This window comes from Glycine max, chromosome 1, assembly GCF_000004515.6.
Source record: "Glycine max cultivar Williams 82 chromosome 1, Glycine_max_v4.0, whole genome shotgun sequence".
In the NCBI taxonomy this organism is placed as follows: domain Eukaryota; kingdom Viridiplantae; phylum Streptophyta; class Magnoliopsida; order Fabales; family Fabaceae; genus Glycine; species Glycine max.
The window spans coordinates 57,132,246-57,151,602 of NC_016088.4; the positions used below are offsets into that span (position 1 = coordinate 57,132,246).

The 19,357-nt window shown below is 33.8% G+C and overlaps 2 protein-coding genes across 4 annotated transcripts; both read right to left on the reverse strand.

Annotated features, from left to right (window-relative positions):
- Positions 1-4,544: 4,544 nt before the first annotated feature.
- Positions 4,545-6,813, reverse strand: LOC100305891 (uncharacterized). Of its 2 annotated transcripts, none has more exons than XM_006572738.4 (5): positions 6,626-6,813; positions 6,265-6,379; positions 5,525-5,618; positions 4,950-5,030; positions 4,545-4,846 (listed from the first exon to the last, which is right to left on the reverse strand). In XM_006572738.4, the coding sequence occupies exons 1-5, from the start codon at positions 6,657-6,659 to the stop codon at positions 4,709-4,711; spliced, it is 462 nt and encodes a 153-aa protein (XP_006572801.1). In that variant the 5' UTR covers positions 6,660-6,813; the 3' UTR covers positions 4,545-4,708.
- Positions 6,814-9,394: 2,581 nt separating this feature from the next.
- On the reverse strand, positions 9,395-18,497 carry LOC100797363 (uncharacterized). Of its 2 annotated transcripts, none has more exons than NM_001401295.1 (11): positions 17,930-18,497; positions 15,585-16,368; positions 15,384-15,469; positions 15,182-15,276; positions 14,698-15,000; positions 14,046-14,543; positions 13,109-13,796; positions 12,761-12,991; positions 12,529-12,653; positions 11,418-11,821; positions 9,395-10,975 (listed from the first exon to the last, which is right to left on the reverse strand). In NM_001401295.1, the coding sequence occupies exons 2-11, from the start codon at positions 16,332-16,334 to the stop codon at positions 9,716-9,718; spliced, it is 4,440 nt and encodes a 1,479-aa protein (NP_001388224.1). In that variant the 5' UTR covers positions 16,335-16,368; positions 17,930-18,497; the 3' UTR covers positions 9,395-9,715. The 2 variants fall into 2 exon arrangements, with proteins under 2 accessions (NP_001388224.1, NP_001241210.2); NM_001254281.3 differs by lacking the exon at positions 17,930-18,497 and adding an exon at positions 17,383-17,727.
- Positions 18,498-19,357: the final 860 nt, after the last annotated feature.

Consider the following 19,357-nt stretch of genomic DNA (forward strand, 5'->3'; position numbering starts at 1 on the left):
ACAAATAAAAATTCAAGCATGCTTAACAAAAGTACTCATAAGTAACCACACAGAGTGCACACCAGAATATGGTAAGCACATAACACACTGGCCGAAAGGTTCGACCTGCTCTGATACCACTAAATGTGACACCCTCTACCCCTCACATATATATTAATAAAGGAATAAAAATTCAAATATTAATTAAAAGTATTTTTAAAACATTTTTAAATACAAGCTTTTCAAATGGGTAAAAGGCTCACATTCACTTTCTTCTACATCATATTCAAACTTGTCCAAATAAATAATAAAGTCATCTCGACTCAAAGAAAGTCATATAAGTCTCATACAATTAATATAGAACCTATATCTTAATGTCACATTCTATCAGAGCGTGGTGTTCCCGTGTCCTCTAGCATGAGGTTCTTCATAGTCATCCACCTATTCATCTGCTCCCCCGAACACAAGTTCAAGATCATCACAGGATCCAAACACAACAACACACAGGGAGTGAGTTATCACATTCCTAGCTAATAGAGAAACAAGACAATTAAATATACATATTATATAAATGAGATACCACTTGCTTAAACATAGCTCACGTAACTTCACCACTTCGTCATTCAAAATTCACTTTTTAATTATCAATCACATTACACAAGAATCCCACACTTCGATCAAGATATAATAACACATCAATTAGCAAGCATATGCAATAGTTATGCTAAGACTCAATTTTATATGCAATGTGGTACCATGTCAGTGAAAAACCACCCTGGGGCGCTTAGGAGTACATAACAAGACACACCACACAATGGGTTTGTCAGGTCACTCTCACTAAGTAAGATCATAGGGAGACCAGTCAGGGTCACGATGTTTTGCGAGAATGCTCCAACCATATGAGATCAACATAGGCTTAAAGGAGCACTCAAACCCGGTGACCCCCAAGGCCTACACTCCGAAGAGTCCGTCAGGGCCTCTCCCTCCTGATTCAGGTCCAACCCCTAAAATAATTTTTTTTTACATGCAGACACTGCTCATGAATTATACAATACCCACGACCTTACACTCGTGTTTTAAACACGTTCAACACAATTGCGCTACGATTTAACACTGGTTCCTAAATAGGAAACTTACATTTTCTCTTTAACACTGCGCATCAACGCTTTTCTCAAGATAACGCTGGTCGGGTATTGTACAATTCATAGCTTACAACACAAGTAATTTCACATCAAGTGTTAACTACACACTTATCCACAACTAGAACTCATTCACAATTTCACATCTCATAGTGTCACAATCCACCATCACATGTTTACACGTATCTCACAAATTAACACATGTTCAACTTTACACTTATACTCAATTTCAATAACAATATTATAATCTCAAAGCAACATGTTATTCTACAATTCATCACATACTCACAATTTGAATTATCATTTCATATCCTCAATATAACAATTTATATAAAAGACTATCACAACATGAGGACTAAACCCCTCAAATAATATTACACAATTATATCCAAATCATAGGTCCAAATATACAAATATCAAGAGCACAATTTATCAAGCAATTTTCATCAGGACATCAATATTTTATTTATAATCATAAAGGAAAAATTGCAATTTAACAAACATCCCAAAATAAAATCCCAATTTAATCCTCTAAGGATCCCTACACATGTTCTCACTAATCCCCAACTGTGAATAACTCATCCCTTACCTCTAAGCGGGCTCACGTGTCTTCAGTCAGTGATAGCAACATCTCTAGCGGTTCCCGGAAATTCTTTCAATTATTCATCCGACTGCTCCGATAGAATTCCCAAACGTCAGAGAGACGGAGAAGAGATTGAAACCTCCACTTGTACTGTCTTCATACGATTCCTTTTTCTCCCTCCACGAATATTATCTCGCAAATCCCAACGGTGGAAGCGTGCGGAATTGAATTTCGAACAACATATCCAAATTTCACAATAATCCAACGGTTAACGAAACCGGGATCGTAGTTTTACCAAGACAGCTCTGAATTTCTGCGGGAAAGAAAAAGGCTACAATGCGAAGGGTTTTTCTCTCATTTCAGACATGATATCGAAATTCCCAACGGTGAGAATGCTCGGAATTGTGTTGCGAACATGATACTCAAATTTCACGACGATCCAACGGTGAACGGATTCGAGATCGTCGTTTTTCTGATACTGGTTTGGTGGGCTGCGGGAAAAAGTAAGGGTTTTGAGAGGAGAAGGGGAAAAACGAAAATGAGGCCAAAAGGAAGCAGGTGACTTAACATAACTATTTATACCTAGGGTACTCAGCCTATTATTTGCTCTATATTTATTTATTTATTTATTTATTTATTTATTACTAAAAAGCTTTTTAAATTTATTTACGAAAAATTGGGATGTTACATCTTCCTCTCGCTATTATATAAAAAATGGGGAACTGGTGAAGTGTCTTTACTTTGAAGTAACTTATTAAATATTGGGGCAGATAAGTTGAAAATTAAATTAAATATCATACTTAGTAGAATTGTATAATACCAGTTGGATCCGTGCTACGCACGAGATAACTATTCTTTTTCAGATTTAATTGACTGCTTAAAAATATTTAAGAAAGTGTTTGTTTTACGAAATTTGATTGGATTCGTAAAAATGTGAAGATGGAAATATGAATTCCAATATATTAGAAGGTAATCAAAAAACATTTTGAGATTTTCAGTCATTTATCTTGTATATATTTCTCCATCTTTCTATTTTCATAGGGATGAGACACAAAATTATCAAATTTAAGAATTTACCTAAACTCGATTGAAAGTTTTAGACTTGACTTACTCATTTTATATAACAAAATAATAATGATAATAAAAATATAAAATACATTTAAATACATGTTTATTTAGTTTGTTATTATTAATTAGCTTATTATATTATATATTATATTATAATTTAAATAGTTTTTTACATTTTTTAATACTATTATACTTATTATTATTTAGTTGTTAAGTTTTATGCACCAAAAGAGACCCAACAATTCATCCTATGTTATGTTTTACGTTTAAAAAACAAAAAAAAATATTGTTGGACTCAAACAGAGATCCAACAATTCAAAATAAGCAGCAGGTATGTTTTTTATTCTTATTTGAAACCTAAACATTAATGACATGCTGAAAAGTCTGTCTTAATTTATGGGAATAATTAATCATCTTAAGAGCAATTTGACCAACAAAAATGTTGAGTAAAATGTCATCATGTAAAATACTGTAATATAAAAGTTGTTGTCTAAAAGTTAATAATCAAGGACGTTATTCTTCTACCCCAAAGAGAGATCTCTCTCCCAAAAACCTAACCTATCAAAACTGCCCCAAAACGTTATTAGCAATTTTATTGATTTACAATTGTTAGTTTTTTTTTTTCAATTTCCCGTTTACTAATTGGTTTTCAGTTTTTGACACTCCTAGTTGTTTCTGTCGAACAATTAAAAACAAATGGTAACCATTACTATTAGAAACCATGATTTAGCTGCAAAGCTCATTACCATGTGTTTGGCCGATGGAGTTTAAAGCTGATTGGTGATATGTAGTTACTTACAATGAGTCATGGCCGTTAATGACATAATTAAGTGTCTACGAGAGAAGTGTTTGCACATAGAGTCAAAACTAAATTAGATGATGCAATGAAGCTTGAGTCAATAAAATCAGAATATTCAAATTAAAATAGTGTTAAAATGCATAGGTGAAATACAGACATTAAACAGTTGCAATGACCTGTCAAAGTCGATACACACTCGATTCCAGCAAGGAGAATATGCTGATTACATTGGGCTAATCCAATACCTTTTACATAGTAAAGAACATAATGATGCTGAAGCATAAAAAAATGCAATACGCCTTTGACACTCTTGCTAAAACAATGTTTTTAATTGAATTGTAAATTAATTAAATTATTGATTTATTTATTTGTATATATTGTAATGTAAAAGGTCTTTTTTTAATTTACCACAATTATCTTGTTATCAATTTGTTATTTTTGACATTTATGTCGGCCCTTGAAGACTTTGAATAATTCTGAAAATAGTCGCAACAAATTATACTGAACGTAGGACAATTTTAGTCCCAAATATAAACACATCTTTCATTTATCTATTTTTTTTCCTGGTACTTTCATTTTTTTAATATGCTGCATCCATATTGTTCTTCCAGTAAATTGATTTTCATCATCGTTTCTTTTTTTCATTTTGTACACATTGTGAATGCAGAGAAAATATATCGTTTACATATTTACAACTTTCTTGGCATGACAGTGCTTTCCTGATTAACCATGAAAACATTATACATTGCATAACAGCAACATTTCATTTGGTTGGTTTCTGAATTTGTTAATTATGATGGTCTTCGACTAGGTATTGGCATTGTACCTAACTACCTATCGTCCATGCAACGTAGTTATCAAAATAAGAAGCAAGTAACGCCTAGTATGATTACAAATGCCCCACATTCCAAATTGCTTCATGCACAGAAACAAAAATCATCCATTATTAAAGGGGGGATGGGGGGGAAGGTAAAAATTTGACAGCTTTAACTATTTAGTCCAGTCTTTAGAAAAACTACATTAGTCCCAGCAAGATTTTATCCTTCAAACCGTCAAAAAAAAGAAGAGATTTCATTTTCAATTCATTATATTTCCACCAATTTAAAACATCATCGACCACAGTATCAAACTGAATGCGTCTCACATGGTTGCTTCCACCTCAGGATCACTTTCTATCTTTGCAGCAGGTACGTTGTTGCCACCTCTCAAACGGGAAGATACATTATCAATGGCAGAGTTTAGTTGGCCTATCTTCTCATTCAAGGTCTGCCTGGTCCTCTGCTTTCCAAAATATCATGACATAAACGTAAGAAGCTCAGCATATTCCAATAACCCAGAAAAAAGTTGAATCTAATTCTAAATCGAAATGAAGCCTAATTACCTCTAACCCTTCATCGTAATATATTGGTCTTTTGGCCTTGCGAAACCCATACTCATCTTCGTTTAGCAGAGATCTTCTGATCTGCATCACAAACTAAAGTCAACATCCGAGCCATCAAAATGGGAATTTAGTGACACACTACATAGACATTTTTCAAATTTGTCAATAAAAACAAACATTCATGACTGTAACTCATCATCACAGCACATTGATATCATCATCGATAAAGCATATAAAAGAAAAAATTATTAATTCTTTTTCTCTTCATGGAGAAGCAAACTTAGCCATTGGAGCATGAAACAAAATGTCCCACTTAGTAATGAAACAGCAGTGATATATACTATATAGTTAACAGTGACAAGTCCATTGTTCAGTCAGTCCTGTCATGACTACATTTTCTTTTTTAGCAAAAAAAAAAAGTTAATTTTTCCAAAAGAAATTATCTGCCAAACAGTTAATGCAACTTCCCTTCCCTTTCTTTTTGAATTGTATAATCAAGCTTGTTTGCCATACATTGTTTCCAGTTAAATTTACTAGTCTTAAATAAATTTAAAATTACAATAAGAAGGAATCACCTGGGGAGCAAAGATATAAGCTAGAGTTCCAAAAACTGCACCACCCAGAAGAAAGCCAGCAACAAAATCCCCACCTCCACCTCCTCTATTATCACTATACAATGGAGACAGTAAATGGAAAGAATGATAAATCTTTGCATAATATTCTAAAACAAGCAACCAATAAGATCTAGTGACGTGCAATTTCCAACCATTTCTCCAAGGACACAGAATTTGAAAGACAATTAGCACCAAAATAACCTAAAAATCATGAAATGAATCGGTGGCCACCATTTTTGCTTCTTATTCATTACATTACAGAGAAAGCAGTTACACACGCCCATTCACCATTTGTTCTAAAATTTATGCAAAACTATGAAATCAGAACATACAAGTCAAAAGAAAAATTAAGCATCACCATTCTTCACTTTTCATCTTTCATTGACAAAATTTACCATACCAACTGGTCTGGAAGATTCTTCTATAATTTATTTAGCATAAGCTAAGGCTATACGAGATTAAAAAGAAACACCAAGTTGTGCACAATTGCACATACCACATATAAAATAGAGATTCCTGAAATTCTATATTTAATGATTCACAAAATACTCCCAGCCATGTTACCACAACAGCCAAATACGAAGTCTTAAAATTTTAATCTTTTAATGTACAAATAAAAAGACAAATCTGGTATAGTGGCTAGGGTGGTATTAATTTATTTTAAAGCAAGCAAAAAATAAAGTGAGGTGCAAATGGCATACCGGTATTCTGCACTAATTGAAGAAGTGTGGTTCCTCTTGATCACAAGGTTTGATCTCCTTTGAACAGTGAGCTTAGGTCCAACTCGCTTTGTTAACCACAGCTCATGAGATCCACCTACTCCCAAATTAAATCCAAAAAATACAATCCAAGATTAATTCAAAACATTGAATTAAAGAAAAAATAATCTTAAGTATTACATTCCAAGATTCGCTGATGGGGATTAATCATCGGTATATATATAAAGAAAATGTAAATTAACAAAACCAGAAGAAACCCTAAAAATCAAGGCACTAATGACTGTGATAAAATAAAATGAAATTGTTGATTCTGAAGGGTTAATACAGAGAGGGAGAAATTCACCTGAAACGGAGAACGGAGCGAAACAAGTTGCCATGAGAGAGAGAGAGAGGGAGGGAGAGAGAGAGAGGACGTTGTTATAGCTTAGGAGATTACGATTTACGAGTAGACAAGTTGGTTTTATTCATTGTCTTTCTCTGCAATTTTATGTGTTGATTTATCTATCTGCAATTTCATTTGTTCAAATGAAAAAAAAAATCCAAATTAAATGAATTTTCATATCTAAAACTGTTGTGATAGATTTACTCTTCAACTGTTGTGATAAATTTGTTACTTTATATATTTTCTAATGTTTTGTGAAGATTATGAATAATAAATATTTTTTAGGAGAATAATAAATTGTTTAATTTCATCCTATTATAGAAAAAATAAATATAAACTTAGTGAAATAATCATTTTTATTATTTCCTTTTTAATTCATATACAAAATATATCTTCTACTACCAAAATATTGGTGGTATGAGTATAATTAAATTTGAATGTCTTTAGTAAGATATTAAATTTTATTATTGTGAATGAAAATAAATATGATTAAAAAGAAAAATTTTATCAGGATAATCAATCGGATCTACTCACAATAATTAATAGATTAGTTATCCATAAAATTAGCGAATATTTTATGCCAAATAAGAGTAACAAAAAATTAAATAATGAATTGTTTATATACCAAATTAATTAATAGATTAGTAAGATATAAAAAGTATTCAAGTGATTTTTTAAATAATGAATTGTTTATATTCTATGTAGGAAAGTGACATCTTAACCTTTAAAAAAAATTAAAACCAGGTAGGAAGAAATAATGAAAAGTGATAGGCACTAGATGAAGAAACCTATAGGCCAGAAGCCACTCCTGTGATGCACACCAAATATTTAGGGATTGTTAAAACATTTTTGTTTACTCTTTTTAACATTGATTTTGGAGATCAAGATTACTCTCTTGTATTTTGTTGAAAGTCATGAACAACTATATCCCTTTTATACTTCAAGATTAATTTAAGTTTTGTTCTTAAAAAAATATGAGACCTAATTATTTCCTTCTCTTTTATTCATTGATTGCTTTCTGTTTTTGGGTGTCACATTAATTGCTATTTGATGCAAAAGGGTTCTTTGTTGATATAAAGTCCATTGAAACAGTATATTTATAAGTGCCTATTCATTCAAATAAGTGGTAAAACAAAAAGACTCAATACAAAAAGTTGTCTATGTTATGTGAGTATATAATCTAAGATTAAATAATTTAACGTAAAATTTCTTTAGTCATAATTAAATTTCTCTAAATTTTAAAGTAATATAATGTACATTTTACCTTGATAAAATGAGAAAAATGAAGTGAACCTCATACCATATGAAAGATAAATAAATAAGAAAAAAAGTGATTATTTCCCTAAAATTTAAGTTTCCCCGTCTTTTGAGGAGAGAAAACTTATTGACTACATGTTTATCACTTCATTTTAGTCTGCTCTTAAGCAAAAATAAGTGAGAATTCTAAGCTTGTTTATCACTAGTTTCATCACGACTCACGAGGGAATGCATAATTATTAAATAAACTACTTCTAGTTCTATTTCTATATGCAAAATTTAGTTGATGTTTATCAACTATTAGTTTTTCCAAGTTATATTAAAGGATGCACATGCAGAAAAGTATAGCAATTAAAGGCAGATCAATTAGGACCAGTAAATCATTTTGAATTGTTATTGCTGTTACGAAAATGATAATGATAATTGATCTTTCTTTTTCATGTACTAATATTACAGCGTAAATAATCTCTTTTGTTTTTACCAAAGAATAATGGTATTATTCATCCAAAGAAGAATGAATTACATCTTCGGTAATGAGGAGATCCAATTGATGGGGGACTTCCTCAAACCAGTACATGTCAAAATAAGTAAAAGCTAGAGAAGCTAAAGAGTGAGCTACAGAATTCCCACCTCTTTTGTTGCAACGGTGGTGGTTTAAATTTCAACTCAACGCGGTTGTTTGATACATGTGCCAGTATGCCACAAATCACATTGCAGGAAAACAAAACAGCATTACACATTTACAACACTGGCACTGCCATTTAGATTTGTCCTTGGTAATCATGGAGAGGAACAAATCACGGGCCAAAATCATTAAGAATGCATTTGAATGAAGAAATTTAAAATTTTAACAATTTTAAATACTTCAATTAAAATTCTTTTATGTTTGGATAAAAAAAATTGTGAGGGTGAAAAAAATGAAGAAAAAGAAAAGAAAATATGATTGGTGTATTTCCAAAGAGAAGAATACTGATATGACATAGGAAGTCGCCACATGACTGTGTAGTTCTATGTGTCCCCCTACACCCACACTCAATCATACGATATTTCTTGAAGAAAAGGATCATCGGCATGAAAAAAAAGTCACGAGCTCGAGAACGAAATCTTGAAAACTTTTCAGAAAGAGATGATGAAGGTTATAAAAGAAATATGCAAACGTTTTAAAAGATTCTTCTATCAAGAAGAAAATTTCAATTTTTCACCTTTTAGAAAGAAATTAAAATTACACATTTTTAGTTGTTTAAAATTCTGTTTTAAAATTTCAAAAATTTAAATTATTCATAAAAAACATCCAAACAATAAATTTTAGATTACAGAAATTTAAATTCTCAGATAAATTAATTTCTTCAATTAAAATTCTCCATTCAAACACACTCTTAGTTCACTTTCAGCAGCAAGAGTTAAATTAGAAGTATAGAACTTGTTCAATAATTAAGCGCTTACCAAGAATAACGATGAGAAAAAGACAGAATGGAGCCAGGAACAGAGGAAACCCTGCCATAAAAATAGTCATCCGCAAGTTCCTAGTAACATCTGAATTTATGCCGGCTTCAATTCTCTCTATATATACAAACAGCCGTTAACTATGCATTCTGAAAAGAAAAAAAACTAGCACAAAAACATGTATTTAACAAAGGATTAAAAAAAAAACTTATTGACTCTTGTTGAGGACAATGGCTCCTTTGTGTAGGGAGGGGCTGGAAGATTATATCTATTTATCATACAGGCTGGGCCATCCGGAACAAGATAAGATAATTTACATGATTGGAAACAACATATAAGCAGCCAGCAGATTTATTTTCTCCCAAAAAGGAAAAACGAGTTGTTCACACGCTGCCCATCAGGCAAAAGCTCTGCAGCTTTTGTTTGTTCCTTAATTGGAGATGGAAAGGACAGAGAGAGGGAAAGAGATGCAGCGACACCTTCATCCTCCTGCCTGTCTCCCAAGTTATCAGAGCGGTTATTTTGCCTGTCTACTGCCCCAACTAAGAAAGGCAGCATACCCTTAGGCGCAGCTGGTGGTGGTTTTGTTTTGCCCCCTAAGGCAAGCTCTAGATTGGGAATCCCATCTTGAAATCCTTCATCATACTCACCAACCCCTTTGGTTGACATGCTATCCATCACTGATAGCGAGTTGGTAATATTCTGTGTGCCAACTGGAAAGAAGGTTCTTTCCAGGGTTCCCAAGTCCTCCCGGATGATTTTCTCATCACAAGCTTCCTCACATCCTTTGTCCTCAACTGAAGAACAGGAGCCAAGATTATTTCCAAGAGATGTAAAACTGTCATTAAAAGAGTCTCTACCTCCAGAACCATAAATCCCACCGAAACCTGTCTTTAACTTCTTGCCAGAACTTTCTCTGTCTTCTAACTTGGCATTTCCCTCATTCCAAGGTATTTTCTGACAACTGACAGCAGAACCCTGCATAATTGTGTCAGAAAGATCTACATGCTGAACTTTATCATTAGGTAGCCCACAGTTGATCCCTTCTACACTTGGGTCTTCATGAAAAGTTGCCTCCAAGTCAATATAGTGATCATCTTTCTGTTTCCTCTTAAGCCATCGCCAATCTTCCTCAACGTCCATTTTTCTTGAAATTTTATCCTCATATATATTGCTTACAGCACCTGTTTCTTGATCTTCAAGTGTTGCCTCCAAGTCAATATAATGATTATCTTTCTGTTTCCTCTTGGGCCTTTGCTGATCTTCATCAACAATAATTGTTCCTGAATTTTTATCCTTACTAAAATTGCTTGCAGCAACTGTTTCTTGATCATCAATATTTGCCTCCAAATCAATATAGGGACAATCCTCTTCTAGTTTCTTCTTAGGCCTCTGCTGGTCTTCATCACTGTTTATTTTCTCTGAAATTGTATCTTTACCAATATTGCTTGCAGCAACTTTTTGAGAAGGAATCAAAGACAAAGTGTTCTCTTGCTTGACAGAAATATCAGAATCAGTTTTTGTTTCCACAATCCTAGTACTTGCACTTCTTCCCATTGCTTCAGGAGGTTTAGACTCTCTGCACTGTTCTTGTTCAAGGACACTAACTTTCTGCATAAAGAAAGAACCTCTTTTCAGATGATTGGCATCAAAGATAACAAATACTCTTCACAAAATGGATTTTTAAATAATGATCTCAAGGTAGGTACAGTTCGAAGCATAGCTTACAAGCAACAAGATGTTAGACACACATACAAGGAAATTTGCTCAAGGGATTTCATCCTGACACATACTTACAGAAATATATTATATTTTTATCACTGCTGCCATGCTTTTGCCATAAGACACAACACCATGTGCTATATTTTTTATGGCATTTTTTTGGCTTGCTTCCATACACCATAAACAGAATTGCTTCAAACTTACATAGTACGAGGGACCATGACCAGATCATAATGTTGACGTCACATATGCATGCAAATAGATTTTTACCAATTGAAAACAAAAAACTTCAGTCTATCAAATTTTATGTATTTAAGGATAAAAACATTACCAGGGATGAAACAGTGGAGTTCATTTCTTGACATAATAGAGTACTGCTTGTTGGAACCCTTGATGTAGATTTTGAGTCAATCCTACTATCTAGCTTCTCTAAGTTTACTTGTGAACCCAAATGTGTCTGGTCATTGACATCAACATTCCTACTTCCACTAGTCTGATGTTGGTCTCTGGAAGTGGATGGGAGAAATGCATTGCATACTTTATCACAATCATTTGATTCTTCATCCTTGCACTTTGGCAAACAATGTGTTTCAGGCATAGTTAAAATGGCAGTTGAGGATTTCTCCTCAACTGGCATTACATTCAAACTGGAAATACAAATCTTTTTTGCAGAATCTGAATGATTGATCCTCCTCCCCCTAAATACGCCCCATAAGAAAAACAACATATTCCAGCCTGCCAAAAAATAGGATCATTAGCAGTCTAAATGTGATAAAAAGTGAATTTAAAAAATATTTCTTTGAGAAGTCATTGGCAAAAACAACAATGCTAGAGTCACCACCTCTACTTCCTATTGGCAACTAAGAGACAAGATGGAAGGATCTAGTACCGAGTTAGGACCAACTCTCCCAAAAACTCAAGTTATTAGGAAAAGGCTCAAGAATGATTTATATCTAACACCCACTAATGATCAAAAGGGGAACCAAAGATTAACCGAAATTTAGAACTAGTGACACACTAATGCCTACTGAAAGCATGGTCAAATTATTGCTTTTGACTTGGTCCAAATTAAATATAGAACATTCTTATCTTTTGCAACATAATGCATTTTATTGATACTAATCTTATTCAGGATTCTGGTATCATATAAAGCAACATAGAATCCTAAATTAAAATAAATGGGATTACCACTCAGGCAAATGACAAGCAACCATTTACCCAAAAAAAATACGCCTAAGGTGCACTCCAGAACAGAAGAATGCTCCTATTTGTAGAGAATTCTCAAACAATCTTTTCCCCAAGACATTCCAAAATTGCACATGAAATAATTTCAGCAGTCCATGAAACACTAATCAAGGCACAAACCCCAATCCCACAAGTATCTTTCCACAAGTTGCTTACTATGTTAGATTGTTTGACAAACATATGGAATAATTCCTTACGCTGCGAATTTTCAGGAAGCTGGTTGGAAGGGAATATCAGCAGTTGGACACCATCAAAATTTCCTTTAAGTGCTAAATCATTTCTAATCATGTGATCCAATAGACCCTTGTAGTGTCTCTCATAACTGTGACAGAGCATAAGTAAAAGGTTAACTCTTGCAACAAAGAAAAATGAAACTTTTGCATTTCATGGTCCACACTGTCAATATAAGAATAATATCCATATGCTTGCCTTTCAACATCCCTGGCAAAGAAGTAAAGAGCAATATTATCATCACTAACACCACCATGAAGAAATTGTGAAGGCCACATGCTCAAGCGAGAAACTTCACTGAGGGAAACTTTGGGTAGAAACTTGTTCACTACCCCAAGAACCTTAGGAGAAGCACAAGAGGATAGATGTGCCTGAAATCCAGTATATAAATCAGGAGGCTTTCCATTTCTATGCACTTCAAAGACACCCCTGCAAGCAAACAACAAAGCTCATATACAACACAATTTTTTGCAAAACATGACAATTAAAACAGCAAGAGCAATCCAGAACAAGAGACAAGCTAGTTCATCAAAAGATGTTTCATACTGCCAGGTGTATTCATATTCAGGAAAGGCCAACATCTTCAAAGGAACACTGGACATTGTCACAGCTTTATCAGACAAGTCTCTCACTACAGGCTTTCCAGCTGCAAGACCAATGGAATCTGACTTTCCTGGTTTGGACCGAAAGTCAGTTGGACAAGAGTTAAGTTGCTTCAAATCATTGGCAGATGAACATTTGGAAGAATCTGAGGTAGAATTCTCAAGGATTTCTTGTTGTTCTTGGGTTTCATCAGCAGATATGCTATTCTTCAGTGTGCTGGAAACCAAAACTTGGTCTTTTGAAGTCACTTCACAATTCAACTCTGTGCCTGAGGTAGAAACCTCGTCAGTTTGATAAGATACTTCTTTCTTCTTGTAAATTTCAGGCCTTCTGAGTAAAGCAGCCTGGATTGCAACTTTCAATATATTGTCTTTATGCATCTCCTCTTTTGAACTACTCGAGGCAGTGACAGATATTTCAGCACCAGATTCCTGTGTAGAACCAGCTGTACAACATTCCAAAGCATGGCCAAATTCCTTACATTTTTGACATAATGGGTTTTTTGAAGTAGGAACAGCTGGCCTTCCACGATCACTAGAACTATCTCTGCTTCTCTCAACCTGATTTGCTGTCTCCCGTGATTGAGACAGCACATCCTGTTGAGTTTCATCAACACGGGTTGATGTTCTCTCTGTAAATTTCAAAGATAAATTAAATAAGGAACAGTACTTGAAGTTGAAGATAGCATAGTTTGAAGCACAAAATTTACTAGTGAAAGAATGATGCCCCAGCTGAAACTAAAACAAGGGCAAATAACATAGATGATGGTTTTATGAAACCAAAACTAAAGTATCAAGAGCAGCAAATTAACCCTCTCCCCACCCCCCAATAAATAAATAAAAGGAAAGCAGGAATAATATGTTTCCAATAGAGATCACACCTGAACTAACTTGAGGCTCCAAACTTTTCCGGCTTATATTACTCATTGACCTTGGTAATGCACATGATTTTCCATCCTGGTTAACCTTCAACTCTCGATTGTTGTTCATTGCTGAAGCTTTACTGCTTTCAGCATGAGGTGTAAGCTTTTGATCACCCTTAGGAGTGGAAACAACCAAACTAGCCACAGGACGATCAATCCTAGATGGAAATTTCCTGTCAAATGCACCTGATTCTTTTAGATGTCTAGATCCTTTCAAATCCTGAGTAGTTGCAGACTTTGGCGAAAGCATTTTCACTTTTGATTCAGTTGCATTTGATCGCCCCAAACTTGAGGATTTGAATAATGTAGATTTTCCAGTCACCCGAGCAGGCATCTCCATGTTCTTTGAAGTATGTTCATTACCCCCTTTTTTTGGGGGGGGAACAACTTCATCAACAAGTTTGACTCTTGGCTTGGAATTTAAGTTGTTGAATGAATTAGACTTCAACAGCATACCTATTCATAAGAACAAAATTGAATTTGGAATAAATAAACCCTAGGATACATGATACAAAATCATTATGGAACCCAGTTGCTCGAAAGACCTTAAGACCCACAGAAAATATAGAAAGTTGCAGTGAAGCACAACAGATGAAAAATAAATCCATACCTTTTGGATTTTGACCCCGGGGACCAATGGAAGGAGAGCGAGCAATCTCTGTATCAATACCACCAGAGTGGTTTCGAATAGGCATCAGAAGACCAGGCTTCACTTTTGATTTATCTAAGCTCTTAAATGAAGATTCTCGGGACAGTGGAACTAATCTCTTGGGACTTGACGTCTTTGGTGATCCTATACTTGATTCAAGAGCTTGTCTTTTTGCTGCTGGAGCTACTTCAATGTTATCAGAGAGTCTTTTGCCAGAAACTTGTGAGGTTGAACTAACTTCAACCATTTTTTTGTCGTCAACATCTGAACCACAAAATTTAATTCCATAAAAGTCAGCATACAGCCATAGATATAGATATGGTGCTTCAATGTTTATGTACTCAACATCAAAGCATGCAAATGCAGTTCGCAGAAGCACAAAGGGTGTAAAATGTCAGACCCCATAATCCCGTTTTTTGTAATATGATATCAACTTCACTCTTACCCAGTCTTTTATTTTCATTCTCCTCTGCATCTTTGCATTCTTCACATAACCAATCCCCTTCAGGGACTTTCTCAAGCATTTCTCGCATGCAGTAGCTGATTCAAAGACATAATAATTGTAAAATTCATTTTGAACTTTAGAGAAAGGAACTTGCAACAATATAATAGAAACTAAAAATAAGGTCAAAGTTTCTTAGGCATACGTGTGCTCTGCACCATCACTGCACCTACTACATATGGCAAGTAGATCCTCACGACCAGCATCTCCACAGATGTCACACACCTTTACCTATTTTCCAGTCAATGAAATCAGAAACAGAACTCACCTCTCATTTTCATCTCAATCAAATTTAGTTCCAGTAAAAAAAAAAAAAATAAACTAACAGAAAAGAAAAGATACTCACATCATGTTCCACAACATCTGATTCATCACTCTCGTCATCAGATTGAGGTTCCTGCTTGCCAGGGGATTTAACCAGCTCTTGAGCTTTCTCACACTGTCCGTCTTGAACTGCATATTTAGGATCTTCATTGTTAGCATCACAGACATCAGTATCTGCTTCTGACTTAGGACATACTTTTAGTGAAATCTTAGAAGTACTCTCAATAACAGCAATATATTTCTCGCCAGAAACAACAGGTTCCCTCTCTTTGGTCAATGATGAACTAGAATTCTCAATGGAGCATTCTGACAACTTTTCTGGGACATGAGAAAATGAATCCCTTTCCACATTCATTATTATTCTCTCTTCATTCCTTTGATGGCTATCGTTCACTAAATTAGCATCACTGGCTCTACTAATACAAGAAGTGTTGTCATCAAGACCTTCTAAATGCTTGGAATCCTGATACTTATTCAGTATGATCTGTCTACTGTCAGCATTTTCAGACAGTGCGTCATGACTTGAATTCACACTCTGCATATTACTTGCTTCACTGACAGTGTGCTGTGAGCTTTCACAAGCTCTGCTCCTAAGAGAATATTCATTATCCTCATCCATAGAATTAGCCTCTCCTATGCGACAGTTTTCATCAGAAAACTCTTCAGCCTTTAACCCCATGAGAGCATGGTTAAGATGCATGCAAGATGAACAAGGAGCTGAGCACACATTGCAAGTTCCCGATTCAAGTCTCATATCAATGTTCTGAATCATAGATATATTTTGACACACTTTTTTTCAGATTCAGCTGAAAAATAATCACAACAAATCACAAGTTAAAAGAAAGGTGAAAACTTTTACTCAGACTAACTAATGCTTTTTACAGGGTTGAGGATACCCTCCAGTGACAAAGTTTCACTATGTCACTGCATAGGATTAACACGAATGATTTATCATGATTCACAAGCACAGAAGCTGCATCAGGATTTATCTTATCATATTTGTGAAACATATTTTGAAGTTCAGTGACTAGTGTTCATCTATTTTTCAAATGTGAGGACATTGTGCTAGTCATGAATTTAGTCAGATATGATGTAAAGTTACAATATTTTCTCTAAGCACATGAGAAGTTTTGGGTCCTTAGAAGGATTCTATTTGAATATACTGTGATGTCAATCATCCCATAACTTATAGCCAGAGTTTCTTACTCTTACATCTAAAAAGGATTCCTTGTTAGGCTTGTGGATTTTAGCTAATAAATTCTTTAAGAGACTTCCTTGTCATACATGCTGAGAATGGAGCATTCTATTGAGCTAATGACTTTCAATTTTTTTTTCTTGAAATGACTGCTTAAGGGGGACTCCTAATTCTCAATAACTGTACTTACCTATTCATGAATTCTTCTTTAAACATAAAGAAAGATTAAGACCATAACTAAATCCAGAAATATAGTTTAGGCACCATAGAATTTCTATTCAATCAGCCGCTCCTCGATGAGGACAATAGCAAATAAGAAAACAATAAACAAAAAATATATACTAAGACCAATGCACACACGTGATGCATTCAGATTATATGCATACAATTCTGTTCAAACATGACAGCACCTCCAATCTCCCACTCCTACAGTTTTTGCAGAGTAAAACGCTTAGAAAAATTATCTTATGACAACTTGACAGGCATAATGTTGTTAATCATATTTGATCTTCCAACCATTCTAGGTTAATAGGTAATAATATTACTCAAATGAGGCAGCTTTTTAACAGTGACAAAAAATAAACGGATTGCAATAAAAGAAGAAAAGGAACAGCCTGTGAATTACCCTGTTATTTCTGCACGTTCTCGTGAATATTATGATGATTGATGACTCATACCTGAGGTTCTAGAAGCTGGAAACTTCTCAATGTCATGCAGAATTTACATCCAAATCACATTAACAAACATTGCCACAACTTTTTCAGAAAAAGGTTCTAAGCAGGTACCACTCCGTGAAATACTTCTCTAAACCAAGAATCTAAGAGAGATTGCAATTTTGCAAATCCTAATTGAAGTGTGCTAAAAGGTCCCCACCCCCATCCAAAAAAAAAAAAAATCCTTCAAGTCCCAAAACCCTTTCCAAAGACAAAATCAAACCCAAATCCAACCACACACAGAATTATAGCTTCCCCTGTCAGAACCAACAAGTATCCAACTGTTCAAATAAATTCATCTCAACACAGACAGAATAGTTTCAAACAAAGCAAAAATTAATAAGAGCGAAAATCGATTTTAAGGGGAAAAAAGGAAATTAGAATAATCAAATAAAAAAACCCTAACTGGTAAAAAAAAAATCAGGTGAAAACCATCGTGGTTGCATCGCACAGCCTTACCTTGCGTTAGGCAAATTCCGATGAGAAAGAAGAAAGAGCGAAGTGGCCGCCTGTACGACGTCGTTTGAAGTCGCAGAAATCAATCTGCGTATTGGAAATTGTGGGTTACAGCAGTTTAGAGTATCTATCTGTGACGATCCACAAAATGAAGGGTTCAGAGATGAGATGAAGAGCATGCAAAATTTCACACACACACACACAATTCCATACAACAAACTCTCCCTATTTATTATTTATACTCGATATAATTTATTGCAGCATAAATTATATAATAAATTTTTCTTCCGTTTTTTCTTCTTCTCTCCTCATTTTCATTTATCTGAACCAAAAATAAATAAATAAAAGTAAAATCTCGCAAATGGGCTTTTTATTTTTTCATCAGAATCAAAATCCATCTATCTAACCCAGCTGGCTTAAACTGCCCTCCATTCTCTCTCCCTCTCAATCTAGCTTCCTCAAAAAAATTCTCTACCTCTCTAGATTTTCTAAATCAAATTGCATGATTCATTAATTAAGTCAAATTCAAAATCTCTTAAAAACATAATTCTGGATTATTTCCATTTCAGATTTTTTTCCATTTTTATTATAACACCTTATTTATTTATTTATGTTGTTTAATGTTTACTAGTAGTTTGTATTTATTTGCTTTTTTAGTAGTAGTATTACTTTTTCTCCATATTTATTATTTATTCAGTCATTTATTATTATTTATTTACGTTTTATTATTGTAAACGAACCTGTGGGGCACGAAGATAAACAAGTCAAGGGTGGATGAAGTGAGCACCCCGCACCGCACGTGTGAGTTCAGTGAGGCGTATTAGTTCAAGAAAAGCGCGTGGGAATTGCGTGGGTCATTAGTAACGTCTCATTGGCAGATGTTTGTGCCTCACGTTTTGCCCGTATATCTTCACGTTTTTATCGAACAAGAATTAGGAAGGAAAAGAAAATGAAAAACATATATCATTATTTGATAATATCGTTTATAATAAATTTATTAATTTTTATAAAATTATATAATTGTTTTTTATATATATAAAAATCGAAGATAATATTATAAAATTTATAACAACTCACACATTTTATTCAACTAATTAAATTAAATCTCTTAACATAATAATGATTTAATGTGACTTATTGATGCTTAAATTTAATATATATATATATATATATATATATATATATATATATATATATATGTATATATGTGTGTGTGTGTGTAACATTACTGGTAAATTTGAAAGACGAAAATAATTTTCTAAAAATATGTTTTGAATTCCTAAACATTACTAGTAACTTTGAAAGACTAAAATAATTTTTAAAATTTTGTTTTTAATGCCTGAATAATCTTTATAAAAAGATATAATGATTTTTTTCAAACAAAAATGGATTCATCTCACATTTTAAAAACTAAAAATATAATTAAGTCTT